This window comes from Chlorocebus sabaeus, chromosome 20 (genome assembly GCF_047675955.1).
Source record: "Chlorocebus sabaeus isolate Y175 chromosome 20, mChlSab1.0.hap1, whole genome shotgun sequence".
NCBI classification, from domain to species: Eukaryota; Metazoa; Chordata; class Mammalia; order Primates; family Cercopithecidae; genus Chlorocebus; species Chlorocebus sabaeus.
The window spans coordinates 68,406,790-68,430,039 of record NC_132923.1 but is presented as its reverse complement, the minus strand read 5'-3'; the positions used below and the strand labels follow the sequence as shown (position 1 = coordinate 68,430,039).

Sequence of the window (23,250 nt, the reverse complement as noted above, 5' to 3'; positions counted from 1 at the left end):
CATTATCCTACTTAATCCTCACAATCCTAAAGAGAGGTACTATTATAATCTTCATTTTATAGATAACAAAACTGGGGCTTAGATAAGTTAAATAACTTGTCTGAGTTTACCAGCTAGTTAATAGCACAGGATTCAAACCTGACTGGCAGAGTTGATGTTATTAAAGCATTGTACCATGTATTTTGTAATCTCTATTGCATGTACATTAATGCAAATGGAAGTTTCCTGCCTTTATGATTTATATATTTGTTAATAATACAAAAGCAAAATTATATTGTTACAAAACCCCAAATAATTTTAATCTCAATTTGCAACATAATCCACATTTTACATATCTGTAAACAATAAAATTTTTAGTATACAAATGCCTTAGAAAGAATTCAATTTGGTCCAATAATTTTATAGCCAGGATAAAGTCATACTTATAATTTATAATTTTCTGTCCAGGTTTTTAATAAAAATCAGTAATGTTAAATGGAACACTATCATTTTATACAGAAATAGTATGAAATTACATTGAGAAATAAGAATAGTCATTAAACATTAAGATTTCATTACAACCCAGGCATGATATATTTCTTTACACTTAAGGAATACATATGAAACAATCTTAGAGTAAAAAATAGAAGGTAACTTGCTTTTTTGTACCAAGTCAATCAGCAGAAACCTGAATAATCTTGTTTTAAGATGAGAGTCATTTATACTTGGCAGGCATTTTCTTCCAATGAAAAAATAAAATCAATGTGCCATTATCTTGACCCTTATAAAAATGTTTATGAAAAGCATTTAGGCCATTGATTCTCACAGTTGGCTGAATATTGGAATCACCTAGATTAAAAAAAATACTAATCCCTATACAACATCCCCGAAATTCAGATTTAATTAGTATAAGTTAGGCCCTGGGCATATAGACTGTTTTAAAACTCCTCGGGTGAGTCTAATGTGCTGTACCAGTTTGAAAACCACTAGCTTAAAGACCTGTTCCATCATCATAGAAGTCAGTCTTTAGCTGAATGATTCTATACACCCTGATTTCAGTGGGTAGTGTTGTTATCTGAAGCATCTGATAGGTGTATCTCCCATGATTAAAAAATAAATACCTTATGGAAGAGATTATATGTTTTATTTATCATTGTCTCCGCATATCTGGAACAATGAAAGGCACATAGCAGTTGCTAAATAAATATCTTTTGAATGAATATATGATTGCCTTATACATCTTTTATATCCCCATCTTCTAATAGATTATGAAAATGAGAATTCAAAATATATATATATTGAACAAATGAATGACTGAAGCAGTTGGGGATAATATTTAAGGCAAAGTCAAACCTGATAAAATATACACATATTATAAAAACACATACATATATATAAATAGATCAAAAGTAGAAAAAGAATATATAAGAGAGTGCAATATTTGGCAGCTGAGAATTATTTCATTGAGTTTTCAAATATTCTTCACATTCTTATACTTAGAAACAAAGAAGTAACCCCAAACAACTAATTCATTAGCTAATATTTCAGAACTTGCACGTATGCAGATAAATTTTCTTTTAAAAACAGAATTATAGTTTAATCCCTAACACAGCTTAGTTTTCAAAATTCAAGTAAATAAAATTTTAGCACACATCATGATAGCCTTATTGGATAGCTGTGTTAAAAACAAAAAGTATTTGGTATCACCTATTGCTATGTGCTCTCAATTGAGATCTAGTTAGTTTACTAGGAGTCTCACATTGATAAACAACTATTTTGGCACTTCCTTACATAATGTGTTTATTTAGAAATACCTTATTAATGACAGACTTCCTTTTGAGTAGCTGCATTCTCAGATATGGCTTCATTTACCAAAGTTCCACAAGTATTACATAATTTTGAATTCAGTTAGTATCTTAGACTACGGAACTTTGGTTTTCTTAAAATCAGCATTGGTTGCTTGATTGTAGGCTTGTCACCAAAAAGTGCTGCTTCACTCTCCGTGGTTGGAAATCTTTTCTGATATATCAAGGGATATTCCTTCTGAAACTTAAAAATGAGGTGAGAAATTAGAAGGTATTTAACATTATTTCCCCAGCTGAAGCAGTGCTCAACATTTTATAAGAATTCAGTGTCTTTCTCAAAGAAGTATTATAGAGATTAGTATCCTTTCATTTTATCCTTGCCTTTCCCTCTCTCTTCTCATGTGAATACTGTAAGATCTCTTAGATCTCATTAACATTAACATTATAGGATTCTTTCTCTTCTGATGTTAATTATCCCCCTAAATTCCAGATCTTCTTTCTCACTGGTAAAACCTATGAAGGGCATAGGCATCTAGTATTCATACTTCTTTGAGTGTCTCAGACTTAGAATTGGACGTGCCAAAATCATGTGGCTACTGGGCTTTCAGAGCTAAAAATTCTAAAACATAGTGGTAAGTCACTCAAAGATACTTATCCATACCTTATAATTGTTTTCCCAGGCTAATCCAAGCTATAATTATACAAAATACTAGTGAAAAAGGAGAGCATATATTATTATTGTTAGTAGTATTTCAAAATTCAGGATAAAGAGCAAAATCAGGTAGGTACTCACATGTTTTAGGTTAATGCACACATACAAGACATCATAATATATAGTCCATATACCTCAAACTTAAAATCTAAAATATTAAAATAAGAAAGTAGATTCTAAATGTTATTAACAACCAGGAATAGAAGATTAGAAAATATTTACATAATTGAGAACTTGCTCATTCTCTTACCTGTTTTAGTTTTTTCCTTTTCTCTTTTAGAGGTAAACTCCTGTTTTTAATAATATTTTCTAAAAGTTCTGCAATTGCAGCTTGAGAGGTAGAAACTTTTTGCTCATCAAACTCCTGAGCACTAATCTGCTTACAGTATGAGTAAGTTGGCAAAGGAGCAAATAGTCCATCTCCAGGATTTTCAATCTGTAGTGAACAAAATGATATAACTGTTAATTCTGGTCATGTTCTTATACGATAAAGTATTCTTTTGACGGGATCTAGCACCTATTAAGTTACCACCAATCAAACATTCAGCACATTAAAAAAACTATGTATTATGCAGTAGAGGTGTGTAGGTCAGTAGGTTCTAAACCCAGCTCCATAATCTACTTCGTCTGTACCATTCAACAATGTATTTAACTTTTCTTGGTCTGTTTTTTCATCATTAAAATGGAAATTACATAAGAAAATGTATATAAAGGGCTCAGCACACAATAAGCGTTAAATAAAGAAAGACAGGTGTTATAATTATTACCATTAACTATGGATTTTACTCTTTTAACTATAAAATAACAATCTAAGTATTATTCTAATTCATCTTAAGACTTTAATGTTCCGACAGTGCAGATAGTAGATGATCAGCATATTTACTGAAATATTTTTAGTTTTCATGTATTTTTGTTTTGAGGCCTAGGGACATAGGCAGAGCTTCTAACATCTTCTGATAAGAGAAAGAAATTCTAGGAGATAGTTATAATTATAAGCCAGGGCAATATTAGAATGGTATGTATGGGAAAAACATAAACATGTGTTGGGCAGCCAAAGACAATACAGTAGATGTCTGTTATTTTGGCTGCTCAGTATTCCTTCTTTCCTTCTTTTAATAATTCCTTTCCATTTTAACCCCTCTACCTTCACCTTTTGTGAAGAATAAATTCTCCTTTAATCTGTGTAGAACCAATCAGAGTAAGGCCCTATCTCCATCCTACTCACTCTTACCTAAACGATGCATATTTAACCTCAACTAGGCTAAGAGTTTATATTCAGAGCTTTTAAAATTGGAGATGGAGGAATGACTCTTTTTCCTTCGAACTGCAAATGTAAGGCTCTAACTCATGAACTTCAACTAGCCACATTCCTCATCATGTGAAGGAGCCACTGTCAAACACAGGATCAACACAGAAATAAGAGATGGAGGGATGGAAAGAGTCATACAGCTATTTGAGTCCCAGATTCTGTCTACATTCCTGACTTTTAGAGGTTGTTTACGGGAGCTGAAAAAGTCTCCCTTTTTGATTAAGCTACTGTGAGATGAGTTTGCCACTTGCAACTGACTACTGCAGAGAATTTTAAGACTCACAATACTTACATGTCCCTTTTTTAAGTAGTCAAGATGTTTTTCCACTGCAGTCTGTAAGTAAGAGGGTACTTGAAGAATTTCCTGATGATGATCCATTAAGAAAGAAACTAATCTTCCAGCAAGAAGCTCATCAAGATCCACTTCTTCAGCACAGCATAACACACATCGAGAAAAGGTATGTATCATCTAGAGAAATATTAAGAGACGTAAATTTAAAAAGCTAAGGTTGCATACAAACTAGAATATCAGTAATTTCCAGGTAGCATTATGTGAAGTATTGGGATAAAGTGATAAGCAGCCCTCAGTTTAAAAATGAGGACAATGATTTATACAGTTAGAAATGTAAGAATTTGATTATACTTAAATCCTTTTTAAAGTTTTTCCATGGCTGAGCATAGTGGCTCATGCCTGTAATCTAAGCACTTTGGGAGACTGAAGTGAGAGGCTCACTTGAGATAAGGAGTTCGAAGCCAGCCTAGGCAACATAGTGAAACCCTGTATCTACAAAGAAATAAAAAACTAGCCAGGCATGATGGTACGTGCCTGTTTCTTGAGCCCAGGAATTCCAGGCTGCAGTGAGCTGTGATCACACCACTATACTCCAGCCTGGGTAACAGAGCATGATCCTGTGTAACCAGAAAAAAAAAACCAAAACAGTATATCCTTAATGTAATTCCCAAGAATTATAAAGGCTTTGGTTTTTCTACAATTTTGTCACAATTTTATCAGTAAACACCATAGGTTCTATTAATACCACATATATATATTGCTTAAGCTTAAAGATGGTCAGAGAACAATAACTAATTACATTAAATGAACCCCACAAAAAAACACAAAACAGGAGAATGTATAACATATAGAATACTTATATTCATAAGTGGTTGCAAAGTTGATGCCACTTAGCTTTTGAAATGCTGGAAAATAGTTTTTAAAAATGCTTATTCTGTCAGTCTTTAGACAGCAATTTAAAACACACATTTTTCAATTCCATCTTATGGGATCTTCAAATCCTGGGATAAAATTAATTACTATCACTTATTACTCTCATTACTCTCACTTATATCTATGCAACCCTCTAACTGTAACACACACACACACCTCATTCTAAAATACTTAGAAATCAGAATTCTGTTTTAAATATTTTGTACATAGTAGAGGATTAGCATATTTACAGAATTGATAGGTTTTTAGTTTTATTCCTACACATCAGTCAGGGTTTCCTGTCTCCTTCCATGGCTTAGACCTCAGCCTTTTGCTCTTTCTCCACATTCTCAGCCTTGTAGAGATCATCTACTCTCATAGCTTCAAGTACTATCCCTATGTAAAAGACCAAAACAATTTGCCTTCTCCCCGATCTTTCTTCACCTGGCTCATAATTCCAACATTCTGCTGGATAAATTTCACTTAGAGGTCCTATGACTTCAAATCCTAAAAGTGCAAAACCAAAATTATCGCCTTCCCAGTCATGTCTCTGAAAACATCTTCCTCTATAAACTTCCTATGCTTTTTAATAGTGCTATAATTTCTCAAGAATAATTCCTCTTCTTTATATTAGGACTGTCATTGTTAAAGAACTATCTTTAGTAACAAGTGGAAGAAAGCATAACTCTAGATTCCTTGCTATAAAAGCCTCTTGTCAATTGAAGTTGCATTTTGAGGAAGTGGTGACTTAAAAAAAAAGAGAGAGATTAAAGATACTATTTCAAGAGTTCCTTTCCAATCTGTTATCTGCATATGAATGCCCTTGTCCTCATTCTCACAAGGAGCCTAAGACTGTTTGGCAATAGTGCTTCCCAACTTCTTGTCCACAATGACCTACTTTCCTATCACTATATTCTTTGAAACACTGACTTACTGTATTAAGTTCATTAGTTCTCTACTTCCACAGTTACAGTCTCCTTAAGCTTTCAACAGTACCTACATTTCCTCTTCCTTATCCACCAAACAAAACTGGCACAAGGCAACATAACGTGTTCTGACTGGTCAATCACTATGAAGTGATTCAGGATGAATGAGCAGGCAAAGTCCTCAGTCAGGATTAACACCAGCATGTGAAAGTATAATGAGTGTGTACAAAAGATTAATACACTAAAATCCTGCTGTTAGGAAAGGGTAAAGAGCCTTTCCAACCTAAGAATCTAGCACTTTAAGACTAAGACATCATTTGAGTAGTACTTTTACATAGTTTGGTCTTCTTATTTTGGTTTATGAATCAGATTTATTCTTTCCGTAAGAAATCAACTTACCAGTGATCTCGTACCCATTGCATCATGAAGTTTGGGCATATCAACATTTTGACTCATTCGGGAAATCATACGCATTAAAAGTTGCAGCTTTCTACGATTTGGTGGGGGAAGTAACAAACAACATAACTGTAGAGCATCGATGGCAACCCTCTCTAAATGAGGTTGCAGCAAACCTAGAATACAAAAATACCCCCCCCCAAAATCATCAATGACACTAGTTGCTTTCATACTACCAGTATATACACCTATAGAAACAAGGTAAAATAATATCTTAGTATTTCATTTCTTTTAACTATTTCTAGAAATTACATTCCTCTAAAGCATGGTAAGATTCTCATTTTTTTACAACTTATTTCTAAGTATAAAAATTCTTCACTTATTACAAATAAAGTGACTCAGAATAAAGGAAATTGCAAACAAGAAAATAAGTGCTTTAGGTAAATAGAATAAATCTTGGTTACATCATAGACAAAAGTCTTTTATAATAATTCCTCTTAGAGGAAAAAAAATTAAGCAACTTCAAGGAATAAGAGCCAGGTAAGCAAAACACAGAGTTAGTAAACACTAAAAGTTAATATTGCATGCATTGAGAGCAACAGCCTTACTTTGTGTGCCAGTCAACATAGAAGAAGCTGGAAGTAAAGAATTTTCTGAAAGTTCTATTGTACTTTTGCAGAGTCTTTTATTGATTGTGGCACTAGACTCTCCGAGTTCACCTTCCATAGCTGTTTGCACACTTGTGCTGCCTTGTCCAACATTTGGTTTCATGATAATTTCAGCCACTGGTGTATTGATATAACTATTCCTTCTTGTACTACTTCTTAAAAGCAAACTCTGAGACCTACAAAGCTCTTTTGACTTGCATTTCCCATTACACAACTCCTCTTGGTCTTGAACAGTCAAAGTAGAGGTTCTCTTAAAACCAGCACTGAATGGCTTTTGAGTATTTTCCTCTGAATGAAGATTCAACAGGAATTCCTGTTTAGGCTTAGACTCTAAAAACAGTTTATTATTTTGTCCTTCTATGTTCGGAAAAGATTGATGAAAGACACTGGATGCCTCTTTACTTGAATTCCCTGACACATCTACAATTCCTTCCAAAGAACAGCACCTTGGTTTGTTGTTAGAGGCTAGATCATGCATACTGCTTAACCCTATTAAATTATGACAACTTCCTCCCATTATGTCATTAGCACTCACTCTTCTGTTTCTTAAATTAACTAGCTGCGTTTTCTTAGCACATCTTTCTTGAAATCCTGGATTGCTTATCTGTAGTCTCTCAGTAGAATCTGATTCTTCGTTTTTTTCTCTATGAAGCAGACTGAGAAGAAGGCACTCAGTTGATTTGAAGGAATTCAAATTGTTTAAGTGAAGGAATTTTGAAGACTGTGGATCATCTTGGATTTTATGTATCCCACTGGATCTATCTGAAACTGTGACGTAGCCACAAACAACTACCAGGAAATGAAACAAAAATTAAGATGCAACTGTATGACAGTGGACAAAAATAAAACAAAAACAATAGTAAAGTTAAAAAATAAAGCATTACTACAGTGTATGTTGTTAGTATAGTATACATAGTAGTTGCTTAATTCAGAAGCCACTTAAATAGGACACATGCAACATTCGGTTACAAACGTGCAAGACAGATGAGTGGTTTTCCCACTTGTAATATAACTTTAAAAAATTATTTCAACAGCCTAATTAAATGGATTGAGCCAGAATACGTTTAAAAATATCTGTTCTCAGTCTGCAAGTACTAGAAACCTCATAAATATAAGACAATTGTGGTGTTATAAAATACATATATTTGATCTTTGTCCTTCCTGGTATGGAGCTCCTAAAATCTTTGGAATTTCCTGAATGATAAAGGTCTTTGGTTATTCATAACAAGCCTATTTCAGCATATATGAGTTCATGCTAAGGTAACTGAGGGCTGGCCATGGTTGGAATTTTCATCACCAACTACAACCTTGTGGGAGGAGAAATGGGCTAGAGATTGAGTTCAATTGACAACAGTGACCAACGATTTGGTCAGTCATGCCTTGGTAATTAAACTTCAATTAAAACTCTAAAATATGCAGGCTGAGGGAGTTTCTAGCTTGGTCAAACACATGGATGTGCTGGGATCACGACATGACTAGAAAGGGTAGAGAAACTCTGTGCCACCCCTACCCTCATACCTTGTCCTGTGTAACTCTTCCATTTGGCTATTCTTGAGATCTAGCTTTTATAATAAACTAACAGTTATAGGTAAAGTGCTTTTCTGAGTTCTGTGAATCATTGTAGTGAATTATTGAATCTGGTAGGGGGTTGAGGGAAGTCCCGAATTGGTAGTTGGCTGGGTGGAAGTATGAGTAACCTGGGGACCTTATTTCACTGAATTTTAAAATAATTTGTAGGCTGCCACCTTCATATTTACCTATGGTTTTAGATCTTCTAAATTATAAGAAATTTGAAAACTTTAACAAAATGAACTAAAATCAGTAAAATCCATACATACCCAAAATGTTCACAAATAATTCGTAATATTCAAAAGTAAGTAGAGGTTCAGGGAGATCTAGAAAATAATCTGCGATTGTTCTGAATACATCTCGTTCAAATCCAACATAAGTTGGATTATTCATATCATTGCTTCTTGGCCCTAAGAAGTAGAAGGCAAAAGAAAAAGGTAAAGTATATTTTAATTTAAATACAATTTTTAAATACAAAAAGTATAAAATCTGTGTTTCATGAAGGAGTTATGTTTAACAACAAATTCTGCCACCGTTCAAAAATTTAAAGGGCATATCTCATTCTTCCTCATTATCTTTCCACTAGAAGCAGTCAATTGCTAGTATTTTGTTTTATTTTAACATTTGTATACCTGAAAAATCATACATAAAGTAAAATTTTAATATCATTTTAAAAGCATTAGGGAAGCTTAGTTTACTAAGATTTTACTGTAATTCATTTTGTAAAGGAAAGAATATTTGGATAATACAAATAATTCCTTCAAATTGTCTTTGTGTAAATTTACATTTTCATGAATACATTTTGTCTGACATGAAACATAGCCTTAATGAATTTAAATAATATCTTTACATTGTTGTTTCTTAAGCTTGACACAACTATTGAAATAATCATACTTACTCATTTGTGTTTTCCTCAAAAATAAGATCTGATCTCATTTTATAGATAAGAAAACTGAGGCTAAGAGTACCTTGCCCAAGATGAAAAAGACTTTGGTAGCAAAGTTTGAATTAGAAGTTAGAGCAGTGTAAAATAAGAGCAAGGACCAGGACTTTTAGCTCCAACAACACTTAAAGTGTGGTTCATGGATTATATCACAGAATCATCCAATGTGCCTATTAAAAATACAAACTCCTCTACGGAGACCAGAATCCATGAAGGTGGGGCCAGAAATTTACTGACCTAGAAATGTTTGCTTCTGGTTCACTAACTGAGTGGTTTCCAAACACTAACCTGAGAACCTTCACTATAATAATCTTCTGGGGGCATTTTTTTTTTTTTTTTTTTAAAGATTCCTGATCTACTAAATCAACCACTTCAGAATCTCTGGAGAGTCTCTTTAGCGACTGTGGTGTGCATCCAGGTTTTAGAGCCATTATACTATCTTTCAAGTTAAAAGGTTTCTCTTCCCAAGTCCAAATACTATTTCTTACTTCCCTGTTTCCAAACTTTTGTATGGACATACAAATGTGAGAACACACTAAAAAGAATTAAAGAAAACAATTCCCACTCTTAACAATAGAGCAAAATAGATCTTTTTTTAAGGACATAAGAAATAGTATGTGGAATAAAAGATTTGATAATCATCAGAAAGTTCTCTAAGACAGAAAATACATGTTTACAGGAATTAAAAATATTAAAAATATAGAATTTATAGAGAATCTAGGTTGGAGCTGTAGCTCCTTTGCACTAAAAGAAGATACTCTAAGCTTTGGTTTTCTCTGTTGGAAAAATTGGGATGGTATACTGATTACTAATTCTTACATCTCACAGAATTACTCTAGGGGATCCAATAACAAGTAAAGTTAAGTCTTAACTGTGCCTCTGGCTAAATACATTGTTGCTAATTTGGAATCCAGTAAGTTATATAATTGGTATCATTTAGGTATTACATAGACTGGAAAGAGAAGGAAGATAGGCTCCCTAAAGACTGGATGTCAGAGAAATCCCTGTCAGTATGCCTACCTGAATTCCTAACCGTGAGTAAAGGAATGAAAGAGAAGAATACTTAACTATACTTGGAAAGTAGAAAGACAAATTCAAGTCTTAAGTTCATAATAAAGATTTTTATCTTAATTTGACAAATAAAATGTTTCTGTAAATGTATTTACTTTATTGCTATTTATTCAATGTCATTTTATCATATTGACACCCAGTGGACAACAAAGGAATATAAAGTTACCCTGAACATTAATAAATCCCTATTAGCATTTTAGAAAACGCTAATTTTATATGAACTAGAAACTTATATTTGTAACTAAAACATAATTTAGCTTTTGATGATTTAGCTTATACCTTTGTACATTTAAAAAATTAACTTTGAAAGCAATTAGGATTTTGTACTCATACTAGGGTTTTACGTTACAAAAATCAATTATCACTGATCATGATGAAAATGCTCGATCAATTAAATGCTAAAAAAATTTCTGGATTAGTGACTGATAAGGTTTGGATCTGTCCTCACCCAAATCTTATGCCAAATTGGTAATCCCCAGTATTGCAGGTGGGGCCTGGTGGGAGGTGATTGAATCATGGGGGTATATTTCCCCTTTGGTGCTGTTCTTGTGATACTGAGTGAGTTATCACAAGATCTGGTTGCTTAAAAGCGTGTACCACCTCCGTACACACCTTCCTCCTGTTCCAGCCATGTAAGACGTGCCTGCTTCTCCTCCGCCTTCTGCCATGACTGTAAGCTGTAAGTTTCCTAAGGCCTCCTCAGCCATATTTCCTATACAGCCTGTGGAACCATGAGCCAATTAAACCTCTATTCTTTATAAATTACCCTGTCTCAAGCATTTCTTTATAGTAGCATGAGAACAAACTAATAGAATAACAGATAATCTTTTTTTTCATAACATCAAGTCACATTAATATATCTAGTATTCTATGCTTCTACACTATAGAAATCCCATGGAGTTCAAACCATTTGAACTCTGTGCCTTATTCATGCAATTAGTGTGGATTTCACTTTAAAAATCCTTTGAGATCCTCTAGGCTATGACTTTATAATTTATGTGAACTAAACCATAAATAATATGTTTGAATTAAAAAATCACCTTCTTTCTAAACAGAAAAAGTTAAGGGCTCCATAATGTAATAAATTCCACTAGACTTTGATTTATATATCAAGATAAATGATATACTTTAATTTTATCAGGACTTTAATAAATTATTTAAAAAATTTCCTTGGTTCTTGTTAAATACTATCAATATAAAACACACACACACACACACACACATACACACACACACATTTAACTTACAATTTGCTAGGCACTTCATGGCAGACAATACCCAGTGAGGGAGGTCATCTACACAAAAAGAAAAATATTACTAAGTAAACCATACAATTTTTATGATAGTATATTTCAAAATATCACGCTTATGTGCAATTAAATGAATCTATACACATACACATACATGTTACATTTGTATATGTATTACCAGCATTAAAAAGTATTATATGTTTAATGAGACACAGGATCAAGTCAATATTTTAAAATAGAAAAAGTCTGAAAAAATTATAGAGATTCTGAGTTTGATCCATATTACATATAACAATTAAATACTGCCAAATTGAGGATTAATTATTTTGATGGAGTGTTTAGATATAAATTCCACATTCATTTTTATCTACTATCACTACCTTTTCTTCATCCTTGTTTCTATTCTGCCTATTGCTATGCTATTTGAATATTAATGATTTGGGTGAGACCTATGATTGAAATGAACTGTATGTCGTTATTATGCTCCTTTTATAGTGAAGTTTGCTTAAAATCTTTCAAGTGCTACTGAATAAAATATGTTCCATAGAAATCTAGCACTTTTTTTACACAGGGTTACAAAGAATAGAAATCTTAAATGAGGGCATATACTGTTAACCATGTTATTTTAGGTAATGGAAGAAGGGACTGGTCTACAGCCACATGCATAAGCCACATAGCAAACTCAACAGTTTTAACATTTACCTTTTGCTCCTACAATTAAAAACTCAAAAGTTCTTGCCCATAAAAAGAAAATCAAAGTAATATATGTCAGTTAATTCCACAGCCAGAAACTTAGCACAAAAACATTAGCTACAATTTTGAGAGATTTATTGATACCTTTCTCATAATCTAAGTTTTCTAATACATCTATCTAGCTTGAATTATTTCCCTGAAATTTGTACCTAAATCTGAAATCAATCAACTATATAAATATATAAAACAAAAAAGCCAGTCCCTCTAGAATCCTCATCTTTAAAGTCTGAGCTTATTTTGTTGTGTTATTACAGTTTTGTATATATGTTTGACTCCTGTTAATTTGTACATAACTACTCATCTAAGCCTCATGAGCGTATGGACCATTTCTATCTTATCATTAAACTTTAGCACAATGTCTGACATGTTGGAAGCCCTCAACAAAAATGTGCTTAATCAAAACTTTTCTTATACTTGTATACCTTTTGGATGTTTGTCATTTTTTTAATACCATGCATAAATCTATCTTAGCAGATAAAATATTTCTTATAATAGCATGAATAATACTCACTTATAAATGACTCCACTGTTATTACTAAAGCACTTACGATAGCCCCTCTGATGCTCCATGAAAGTATTCTACTTTCAACATTTGGGTCTCTCTTTACACTACGTGCAACCTTGTTGGCAAGTTTTTAAAAGTTCCAATTATTTTATTAATACCAACCTGATTTGTTTTGTAGTATAACTACTCCATGTTTACTTGTATTAGCCATGTTGTACATTATATATTGGGGAATTACTTGTTTTGGATTTATAACTTCTTCTAGGGATGGCACACCTAAAATGGTTTGCAGGCTAAATAGAAGAAAGAATATTAACTTTTTTTCTTTGTAAATAGGATAGATTATACATATGAATGAATATGACTAGTAAACAAAGCCATCAGAATATTTTATTTTTCTTAACTTCTAAAGACTTATATTTAGTATCCCCTTTCAAATGTATTTATCTCAGTAATCTTAAAAGGATTACAATATATATCCCAAACTATGGCCACAATGTTGATTCAAAGAAAAGGTGAATCATACCAAAGCACTCAATTTCTATTCTATTAAGCTATAACAAGAGTATTTATTTAAAAACACATATACAGGTTGCATTCTAACCTTTGATAATTAATCTGTTCTGATTCATTTGCATATTTTGATGTAAATGTCAAAATAATAATCAGAACACTTCAGGAACTTCATTAAAGCTTAATTTTATCTTACTAGATCAGAATAACATATTTCCAAACTTCTTCAACATCTTCCTGGCTTAGTTCTCTATTATCAGTTGCATTTTCTTGATCTTCATTGATTATTTCATGCTTTATTTTCTCGGCCTTTTCCTGAAAAAAGGATTATTTTGGTTTAAGCTGGTATGCTCAAATTTTTAAATACTGAAAGCAACAATAATTCTATTACTATCAGTCCATTGTGGAGCTATAAAGTGTCTCCCGAAGAAATAATGTAACATGGTATTGGGGTTTTTAATTTTGCAGTTGTCCCTAGCACCCTCAAATCAATTTAAACCAAAACACACTTAAATTATATAACTATTGTTTTCAATTATGTCTCACTACCATTTTTGTTATTCTTTCTATGGGTCACAAACAATTTTATACATACATTTCCAGAATATAATGTAGGTTAGGAGGTTTCAGTTCTGGATTTAAAAATTAAAGAATCATTTACTTTTAATGATTCTATTATTGAGTACACCATAATCATATTTAAACTAGTAATTAGTAAAAGGATGTGTTACCTGAGATAAATGTAATCCATGCTTTTTAGGAGTTCTACGAGATAAGTTTCGTAATTTAAAAATACTATCTTTATCTTTGGAAAAGTTCTCTATGTTGTTTCTTCGCAACTCTGGATGTCTTCGTGGTGGAGTTTTAAGTGGCGAAGTTGCAGGAAATCTGGTTTAAAAATCATAAGCAATTAAATAAGGTGAGATTAGAAACAAACTTTTAGAGTCTATTTATTTTAAAATTCACATAAAGAGCCTGATTTATTAATACTACCAAGTAATAAAGATTCTAGACAAATAAATTTTCCCATTAAATCTTTAAAAAAATAGGTTTCTTCTTTCTTTAGTATATTGTGCATATTTTAACTTTATTTCTGGATAATTCAGGGTTATTACTAGGGTCAATTCTGGTAGAGGGGTATTGCTTACACAAAAAATGGCTCTAGAGTGCTACATTTTCTAAATTTCTTTGATGAGTTATCCAGTTTGTATATTCCCCCTTTTGTTTGTGCTTGTCCTACATTGTGGAACTTAGTTTCTGTTGCTTCTTTTGATTGCAATATTTTGGCCTCCTTTTATTTTAATATAAAATATTTCAAAGATATAATAAAACAATACCCATGTATGTAACTGGCAACCAATGTAATTGTTGACATTTTGCGACTACTCCTTTATTATTTTTTTTAACTTTTATTTTAAGTTCAGGGGTACATGTGCAGGTTTCTTACATAGGTATACTTGTGTTTTGGAGGTTTGTTGTACAGATTATTTCATCACCCAAGTATTAAGTCGAGTACCCATTAGTCATTTTTCCTGATCCTATCCCTCCTCATACCTTCCATCGTCCAATAGGCCCCAGTGTCTATTGTTCCCCTCTATGTGTCCATGTGTTCTCATCAGTTAGCTCCCACTTGTAAGTGAGAGCATGTCGTATTTAGTTTTCTGTTCCTTAGTTAGTTTGCCTCCACCTCCATCTATGTTCCTGCAAAGTACATTATTTCATTCTTTTCTATGGCTGCATAGTATTCCATGGTGTATATATACACATTTTCTTTATCCAGTATACCACTGATGGACATTCAGGTTGATTCTTTGTCTTTGCTATTGTGAATAGTTCTGCACTGAACATACGTGTACATGTGTCTTCATGACAGAATGATTTATATTCCTTTGGGTATATACCTAGTAATGGGATTGCTAGGTTAAATGGTAGTTCTGGTTTTAGGATTTTAATGAATCACTATACTGTTGTCCACAATTCATATGGAACCAAAAAAAGAGCCCAAATAGCCAAGGCTATCCTAAGGAAAAAGAGCAAAGCTGGAAGCATCATGCTCCCAGACTTCAAACCATACTATAGGGCTGCAGTAAGCAAAACAAAATAGTACTGGTATAAAAACCAACACATAGACTAATGAAACACAATAGAGAGCCCGGAAATAAGACCATGCACCTACAACCATCCGATCTTCAGCAAAGCTGACAAAAACAAGCAATGGGGGAAACGATTTCCTATTTAACAAATGGTGCTGGGATAACAGGTTAGTCACATGCAGAAGATTGAAATGGGACCCCTTCATTACACCACATACAAAAATTAACTCAAGATGGATTAAAGACTTAAGCGTAAAACCCAAAACTATAAAAAACCTGGAAGAAAACCTAGGCAATCTCATTCTGGACACTGGAATGGGCAAAGATTTCATGATGAAGATGCCGAAAGCAACTGCAACAAAAGCAAAAACTGATAGATGGGATGTAATTAAATGAAAGAGCTACACAGAAAAAGAAACTATCAATGGAGTCAGCAAACAACCTATGGAATGGGAGAAAATTTTTGCAAACTATGAATCTGACAAAGCTCTAGTATCCAGCATTTACAAGGAACTTAAACAAATTTACAAACAACTTCATTGAAAAGGGGACAAAGGACAAGAACTGACACTTTTCAAAAGAAGACATATATGTGGCCAACAAGCATATGAAAAAAGTTCAATATTACTGATTATTGGAGAAATGCAAATCAAAACCATAATGAGATACCATCTCACACCAGTCAGAATGGTTACTATTAAAAAATAAAAAAATAACAGGTGCTGGCAAGGTTGCAGACAAAATGGAATGTTTATACACTGTTGGTGGGAGTGTAAATAACTCCTTTTTCTAAAAAAATGAAATTCTTTGCTCACTCATATCCCCCTCTTCCTAAGGGAGAGTAAAATATAAACTTATAGTTTCATAAAATAAGCCTATAGTTGTATTTCTTTTCCATGCTTTTATATTTTTAATAAATGTATATAAACAATATGTGGTTTGGTGTTTTTTCACTTTATTGTATCTTTTACATCTTTTTTTTTTTCTTCTCTGTCACCCAGGATGGAGTGCAGTAGTGTGATCATGGCTGACTACAGTCTCAATCTCCCGGGCTGAGCCTCCCAAGCAGATGAGTCAACAGGCACCAGGCACGTGCCACCATGCCTAATTTTTTTTTTTTTTTTTGTAGAGACAGGGTCTCCCTATGTTGTCCAGACTGGTCTCGAATCCCTGGATTCAAGTGACACTCCTGCCTCGGCCTCCAAAAGTGCTGGGATTACAGGTGTGAGCCACCCTGCCTGGCCTCATACATCAAATTTATTCAAAAAGTTTGTAGTGATCTCAAAAGTTTGAAGACCTCAGAAGTGTGACCTTGGTCTTCAAAATTCTCTTAGACTTTAGCAAATGACTTTTAGAATATGCTTATTAAGTTCCACAAAGAAACTATATTGAAGTTTTGAATGAAAATGCACTGAATTTCTATTTCATTTTGGGAGGAATTGACTTGAATATACATGATACTAAGTATTTTCATTCATGAACAGGGTATCTTTCTCCATTTATTCTATTTAATACAATTTAATACTTTTCTCCAATAAGGTCTTACACATTTTTGGTAAATTTTATTTTTACATACTTTATAGTTTTGTTACCATCATAAAAGACTAGGAGAGGCCAGGCATGGTGGCTCATGCCTGTAATCCCAGCACTTTGGAAGGCCAAGGTGGGTGGATTGCTTGAGGTCAGGAGTTTGAGACCAGTCTGGGAAACACAGTGAAACCCCATGTTCACAAAAAATGCAAAACTTAGCTGGGCATGGTGGTGTGCGCCTGTAGTCCCCGCTACTTGGGAGGCTGAAGTGGGAGGATCGTTTGAGCCCGGGAGGCAGAAAAGACTAGGGGCAGAGAGACTAGTTGAGGATTTATGCAGAAATCCAAGTAAAACAAAAACAAAACAAATAAAGAGAAATCCAGGTAAGAATTATAGCCTAACAAAAAGAAGATTCATCTTGGAGAGAGATGTGCACAGATCAGAGAACTACTTAGGCAGCACAATAGACTAAATCATATTTAAAGGAGAAGAAAGGGAAAGAATCAAGGCAACTAGAGGGAAGGCAATGCCATTTATTCAGATAGGAAACCTAAGAAGACAAAATTTAGGTTAGGGGGTGATAGTCATTTTTCTATATGGTATATTTGAAGTGCCTTTCCAGGAGGCAGTTGAAAAAAATGGGCCGAAGGCTCAGGAGAGATATTTCAGGAGAGGCCTGAAAGTCTTAAGAAAAGTAGGTGAAGACATGGCATGAGATTGCCTAGGGAGAAGATGAAGTAAAGACAATGGCAGGAACTTGAAGATGGGCGAGTTAAAGGATGAGCAGCAGTAAAGGAGCCCACAAAGATAACTGAGCAGTAGTTAAGACAGGAAAGATTTGTAGAGTGCTATACAAAATGGATTATTCATGATTGTTATTGTAGTTTACTTGTACGACATAAACCATTTTTGGTACATAGGAAACAATAAATTCTTAGACATTTCATTTGAAAAGTACCTAATGTTGTAGGAAAAAAAAAAGCGTGGACATTAGATTCCACAGGCCTACTTTAATGGCTATATAACAAAGAACCGTAGGTCATAAGAGAAAAAGCAATTATGCTGACCTGTGAGAGTCAGAAAAGCTCCACAGAAGAGGTTATAAAAGAGCTGAGATTAAAATAAATGTATAAGTTTACTAGCCTGACAAATGTGTACAGTGGAAAAACATTTCAGGCAGACAAAACAAGATTTGTTGAAGCATGGTCTCAGTTTCCCCATCTGTTAAAAGGGGTTAATACCTACCCTGCTTGGCTACTACAGCAATTAAGTAGGAACACATATGTAAATCATCAAATGGAGTTTCTGTTATATCTTAACTGCTTAATAAATATTCTCTTTAACCTGTGGTATACTTCTGTTATCATTGTTATTTTTTGAGAGAGTCTTGCTCTGTTGCCCAAGCTGCAGTGCAGTGGTGCAATCTCAACTCACTGCAACCTCTTACCTCCCAGGCTCAAGCACTTCTCGTGCCTCAGTCGCAGGTGTGCACCACCACACCCAACTCATTTTTTGTATTTTTAGTAGAGACGGGGTTTCACCATGTTAGCCAGGCTGGTCTCAACTCCTAGCCTCAATCCTTGATCCGCACACCTCAGCCTCCCAAAGTGCTGGGATTACAGGCATAAGCCACCTCACCTGGCCCTGCTATTTGTTATGTAAGATTTGCTATTACTCTATTACATGTATTCTTAAATTAAATGTTTGAAGGGAAGGATCTGTGAACTTATAAATCTAGAAACTATGCAACTAAGGTCAGTAATATGTCCTTAAAATGTTATAAAGTGTTCAGAATATGCAGAAGTGATAATATCTCACTATTTCCCTTCCAGTTCCCTACTTTATTATATATGCTAACACTTAAAAACTTTAAATTTTGTAGCAATTAACTTTCACATTACAATTTTTCTAAATGATTTTAATTGAACTGAGAGCATTAATAGTTTTCCAAAGAAATATTACTTCTTTGAAGAAGCTGCTGTTATAGTAAAAATATAAGTAGAGATAAAACTACAGTAATTCAGTTTTACAGTTACATATCTGTTCATTACCTGAAGAGCTGGTTGTTATCATCAACATTTTCTGATCCCCACCTCCCTTTGATATCTTCAATTACATGATTCTTAAGAAATTTCCTCAACAGTTGGATAGTCTGTTGCCTTGTAACTTCAGGACCAAAATTGCTATTATTTCTTAATAGGTCATAAAGCCAATCCACTGCTTCTCCTGCTGTGAAACAATTACCATATTTTTTAAAGTGCTGTCTGTGTTTTCTTAGAGGCATTCCTGCTCGAAAAGATGTGGTAACTTCATTCCACTGTAAAAAGAAGGAAAATATTTTTAAAAATTTGAAGAAAAATTAAATCTCATATTAATTTGAAGTACATTAGGTAAAGATAATTCTTTAATTCACATCTGATTACATCATAAAAATTCTTGAAGAATCATTCATCTTATTTGTGCCACATAAAATTTTATATCTGGCCGGGCGCGGTGGCTCACCAGAAGTTGGGAGTTCGAGACCAGCCTGACCAACATGGTGAAAGCCCATCTCTACTAAAAATACAAAATTAGCTGGGAATGGTGGCGCATGCCTAAAGTTCCAGCTACTCGGGAGGCTGAGGCAGGAGAATCGCTTGAACCTGGGAGGTGGAGGTTGCAGTGAGCTGAGATCACATCATTCCACTCCAGCCTGGGCAACAAGAGCAAAACTCAGTCTCAAAAAAAAAAAAAAAAAAAAAAAAGAAAGTACATCTTATACTGCTTTCTTTTTATTAATTCTAGTGCTGTAGTAATATTTTTATGTAATAATTTTTTTATTAGAAGAACTTCATTGGCTTATCAGCTTAAGAAACCTACAAATAAGGAAGAACTACAATCAATATAGAAAACATTCATCCTTGTTTTTTACCTCAATTAATATTAATGTTGGTAGCACTGTGCTTCACATTCATTATTTCACTTTAATTATCACAATTCTATGAAAAGGTACTATTAATTTCTCATTTTTCACATAAGGAAAATAAAGCAGAGAGATTTATAAAATGACCAAGGTCACACAGCTAGGTGATGAACGTAGGTATTCAAATCCAGGTGTGACTGACTCTAGAACCTGTACTCTCAACTACTGTGCTGGCCAAACAAAACTTATGGCAGGCAATAGTTTCACTGGTGAAGTATCTTTAACATGAAAAATGGCTTATGTATTTACTATAGCATCTCTTTTGTGAAGATTCCTGTAATGAACATAGAACAGATGGGATACAGTAAGTAAGCTGAAAGTCCATTGCATATTTAATGACCCTGTGACATGTACATTTTGCAAAGATATGATATTTTTTAAACTGTCCTCAAATCAGCCAGACCTCTACATTTATGACCCCTCTAATGGTGGAGCATGGAGGTGATGTTGCTTTAGAATAAACACATCACTTTTTAATAGAAAAATCCTACGTTAGCAGTCAAATCTAATTTGCAACCCATTATGCCACTACTAGCTATGTTACTGCTTTTCTAACCTATGTGGCCCCCATACCACAAGACAGAATTTAAGGGCTGAAAACTTGATGATTATATTGTTTTCTTTCCACACTTTCCCACTTTATATATTTATTTATCCAAGAAACTGATATTGAGCTGCTCACTGTGTACTGGCCTGAGGATACAGTAATAAAAATGACAGAAAGGGTCTCTGTACTAAAGGAGATTACAGAATGGCTTTCCTGAGATGTAGTACAGGGTAGTGGTTTTAAGAACAGGCTCTGGAGTTAAGACTAGTAGGGTTGGTTTCCCAGTTCTAGCTCTGCCACTGTTGTTTATGACATTTTGGGCCTATCTTCAATCTCTATGCCTCAATCTCCTTAACCACAAAGCAGGGACAAAAGGACCTAACGAATGGGCTTATTGGAATGATAACATGATGTAATATATGTGAAGTACTAGTAAGCATTCAGTGCATGTTTTCTTTTTCAGCGTGTTTATACTACTTTCATCTAATGGGTTTCTAAATTATGTGGCAGGACTACCTGATTGAGGTTCCTTCCTATCCTAAATTCTACCCTTTCATATTGATAAATATGGCCAATAACTTCCTAAGTAGCTGAATCCATGTGAGATTGCCATACTAGGAAGATGTGAATTCCACCTCTGCCATTTTCCGTTGATGTGACTTTAGAAGGCATGTAACGTCTGTGAGCCTCAGTGTGCACACTGGTAAAGTAGGGCTAATAATACATGCTCGCCTGAAGGGCATTCCCAAGAGGAAAGTGCTTGTTATTCTGCAGATCACAACACACTTTCAAAAACAGCATCCTCCTGGGAAATCCCTTAAGGCGAGCATGTATTAGTAACCTTTACCAGTGCCGAAACAGGCTTGCAGAAGGTAGGGGACTCCCCTAACGTCACATAACCAGTACCACAGTATCCCATAGAACCGAAGACCCAACGGCACGAAACGCGTTAGGAGTGCTACACATGCAAATTCAGGAGCCACCAGCAGTGGTTACTGACGGGTACTCAGAAATACCGTTTTGAAACAGGCAGCTGTTCTCCTAGTGCTATTCGGCCGGTATATCCTGCTTTAAATGCTATGGGTTCAATAAACAAAATTGTCACATTCGGGCTTGCCCACAACCTAACCCTACAAAGCTTTGGAGCTCATTCCCAATTGCTCCCTAATTGTGAGGCTGGTAAAAAATCAGGCGAGGTGAGCGGCTAAATCGGAATATTCTAAGACGCCCCCAGGGCACAGGAGTTGCTCCTCAAAGCGAGTCTGGTGCGGCCTACGCGCGGCGCTTCCTTTCGGACCTGAGACCCAGATCCTCAAAACAGAGGGAGCGGTGAGTCTGGCAAAGGTCGCATACCCGTTACTTCTCCTCGCCAGCGTTTTCACTGAACCTAGGGCTCCTGGGACTCATCCCTCCGACCGAGGTAAAACTGCGAACAGTGGTGACTGCCGTCAGCCCGCTGACCGGTCCCGTCTATCCGAGCTGTCTTACCAGCTTGGTGGCCCGATAAGGCCCGGGAGGCACACCCCGACTCTCCATAGGTCTGTCAGCGCCTGGTGGTGTCCATGGCGGCGAAGGCGACACTCAGGCCCAGCGGCCCGGGTAGTGGCGAGTCTCGGCACAACCGTTGGCCCCGCGGCCGATTTGAATAGCATAGAGGGCTGCGTGGATTGGCCGCGCCGCGGGTCACGTGATGCCGCAGCCAGCCCCGGGACTGAGTCGGCTGGGGCCCAGGAGGCTCGGCAGCATTCCGGAGCTCCGGTAGCTGGCGCGGGCTGGGGTGGGCTGGGCTGGCCTGGGACCGCCTCGGTGAGACAGGCTCGGGTTTCCCTGGCGCTGCTTCTTTCTCCTCCGGTCTACGGCGAGGCGGAGTCATGTTTTCGTACTCAGAAGGGATGAGCTGTTTAGTTCCAAACGAAATTATTTGGAGTCCAGCCTTTGGTTTAAGGAAATTTGAAAAGACAAGAAAATACGGGTTTTCTTCCTGGTCCCACAGGATATTCAGCAGTTAGCTTAGAGAGCAAAGCAGCCTGATGGATATATGTCGCAGTTTTTCTCTCTCTCCTCTCTCTCAGCGGGGGCCATGATTCTCTGAAGTGCTAAAATGCAGATTCACAGCCCCCTAATTGTGCGGTAAAATGGATCATTCAGAACCCCCCCGACTGGGTAATAAAGTGAATCACAGGTAGACTTTCTTAAGTACATACCATGTGGGGCTGGGGAAAGGTTGTGTACAACTTGCCAAATTGCTTCCCTTAAAATCTACCACTGTAGAAAGAATCCTGGTTATGTTTGGATCATGATTATACACTTAAAATTTCACTGGGATCTTAGAAAATAAATCTTCAATAGAAGTCAATTTTCAAATGACAAAAACTACATTCCGAAAGTTGAAGAGACTTACTCAGTCTTAGGTCTCCTTGGCAAAGCACAGACTTCATGATTTTAATAAATACCCTGTCACCAGTCTGAAACTATTTGATGCTAAGAATCCCTTAGTACAGTGGGAGATTGCTTG

General features: G+C 35.2%; 1 protein-coding gene across 3 annotated transcripts; it reads right to left on the bottom strand.

Moving 5' to 3' along the window:
* Positions 1-272: 272 nt before the first annotated feature.
* Positions 273-22,389, bottom strand: DEPDC1 (DEP domain containing 1). Of its 3 annotated transcripts, none has more exons than XM_007978333.3 (12): positions 22,224-22,389; positions 19,278-19,543; positions 14,335-14,491; positions 13,800-13,918; positions 13,253-13,383; positions 11,830-11,877; positions 8,838-8,978; positions 6,940-7,788; positions 6,335-6,507; positions 4,098-4,274; positions 2,747-2,932; positions 273-2,028 (listed from the first exon to the last, which is right to left on the bottom strand). In XM_007978333.3, the coding sequence occupies exons 1-12, from the start codon at positions 22,269-22,271 to the stop codon at positions 1,888-1,890; spliced, it is 2,436 nt and encodes an 811-aa protein (XP_007976524.3). In that variant the 5' UTR covers positions 22,272-22,389; the 3' UTR covers positions 273-1,887. The 3 variants fall into 3 exon arrangements, with proteins under 3 accessions (XP_007976524.3, XP_007976525.3, XP_007976527.3); XM_007978334.3 differs by lacking the exon at positions 22,224-22,389 and adding an exon at positions 22,089-22,195; XM_007978336.3 differs by lacking the exon at positions 6,940-7,788 and having other exon boundaries at positions 22,224-22,386.
* Positions 22,390-23,250: the final 861 nt, after the last annotated feature.

What these genes read in the sequence shown, in the direction of transcription:
- DEPDC1 (XM_007978333.3), bottom strand. Translation starts at nt 22,271, where the DNA reads ATGGAGAGTCGGGGTGTGCCTCCCGGGCCTTATCGGGCCACCAAGCTG. An exon ending in TATGTTGACTGGCACACAAA is followed by an intron (nt 6,508 to 6,939) that starts GTAAGGCTGTTG and finishes TTTGTATTCTAG; the next exon opens with GTTTGCTGCAACCTCATTTA. An exon ending in CAATGGGTACGAGATCACTG is followed by an intron (nt 4,275 to 6,334) that starts GTAAGTTGATTT and finishes ATATTTCTCTAG; the next exon opens with ATGATACATACCTTTTCTCG.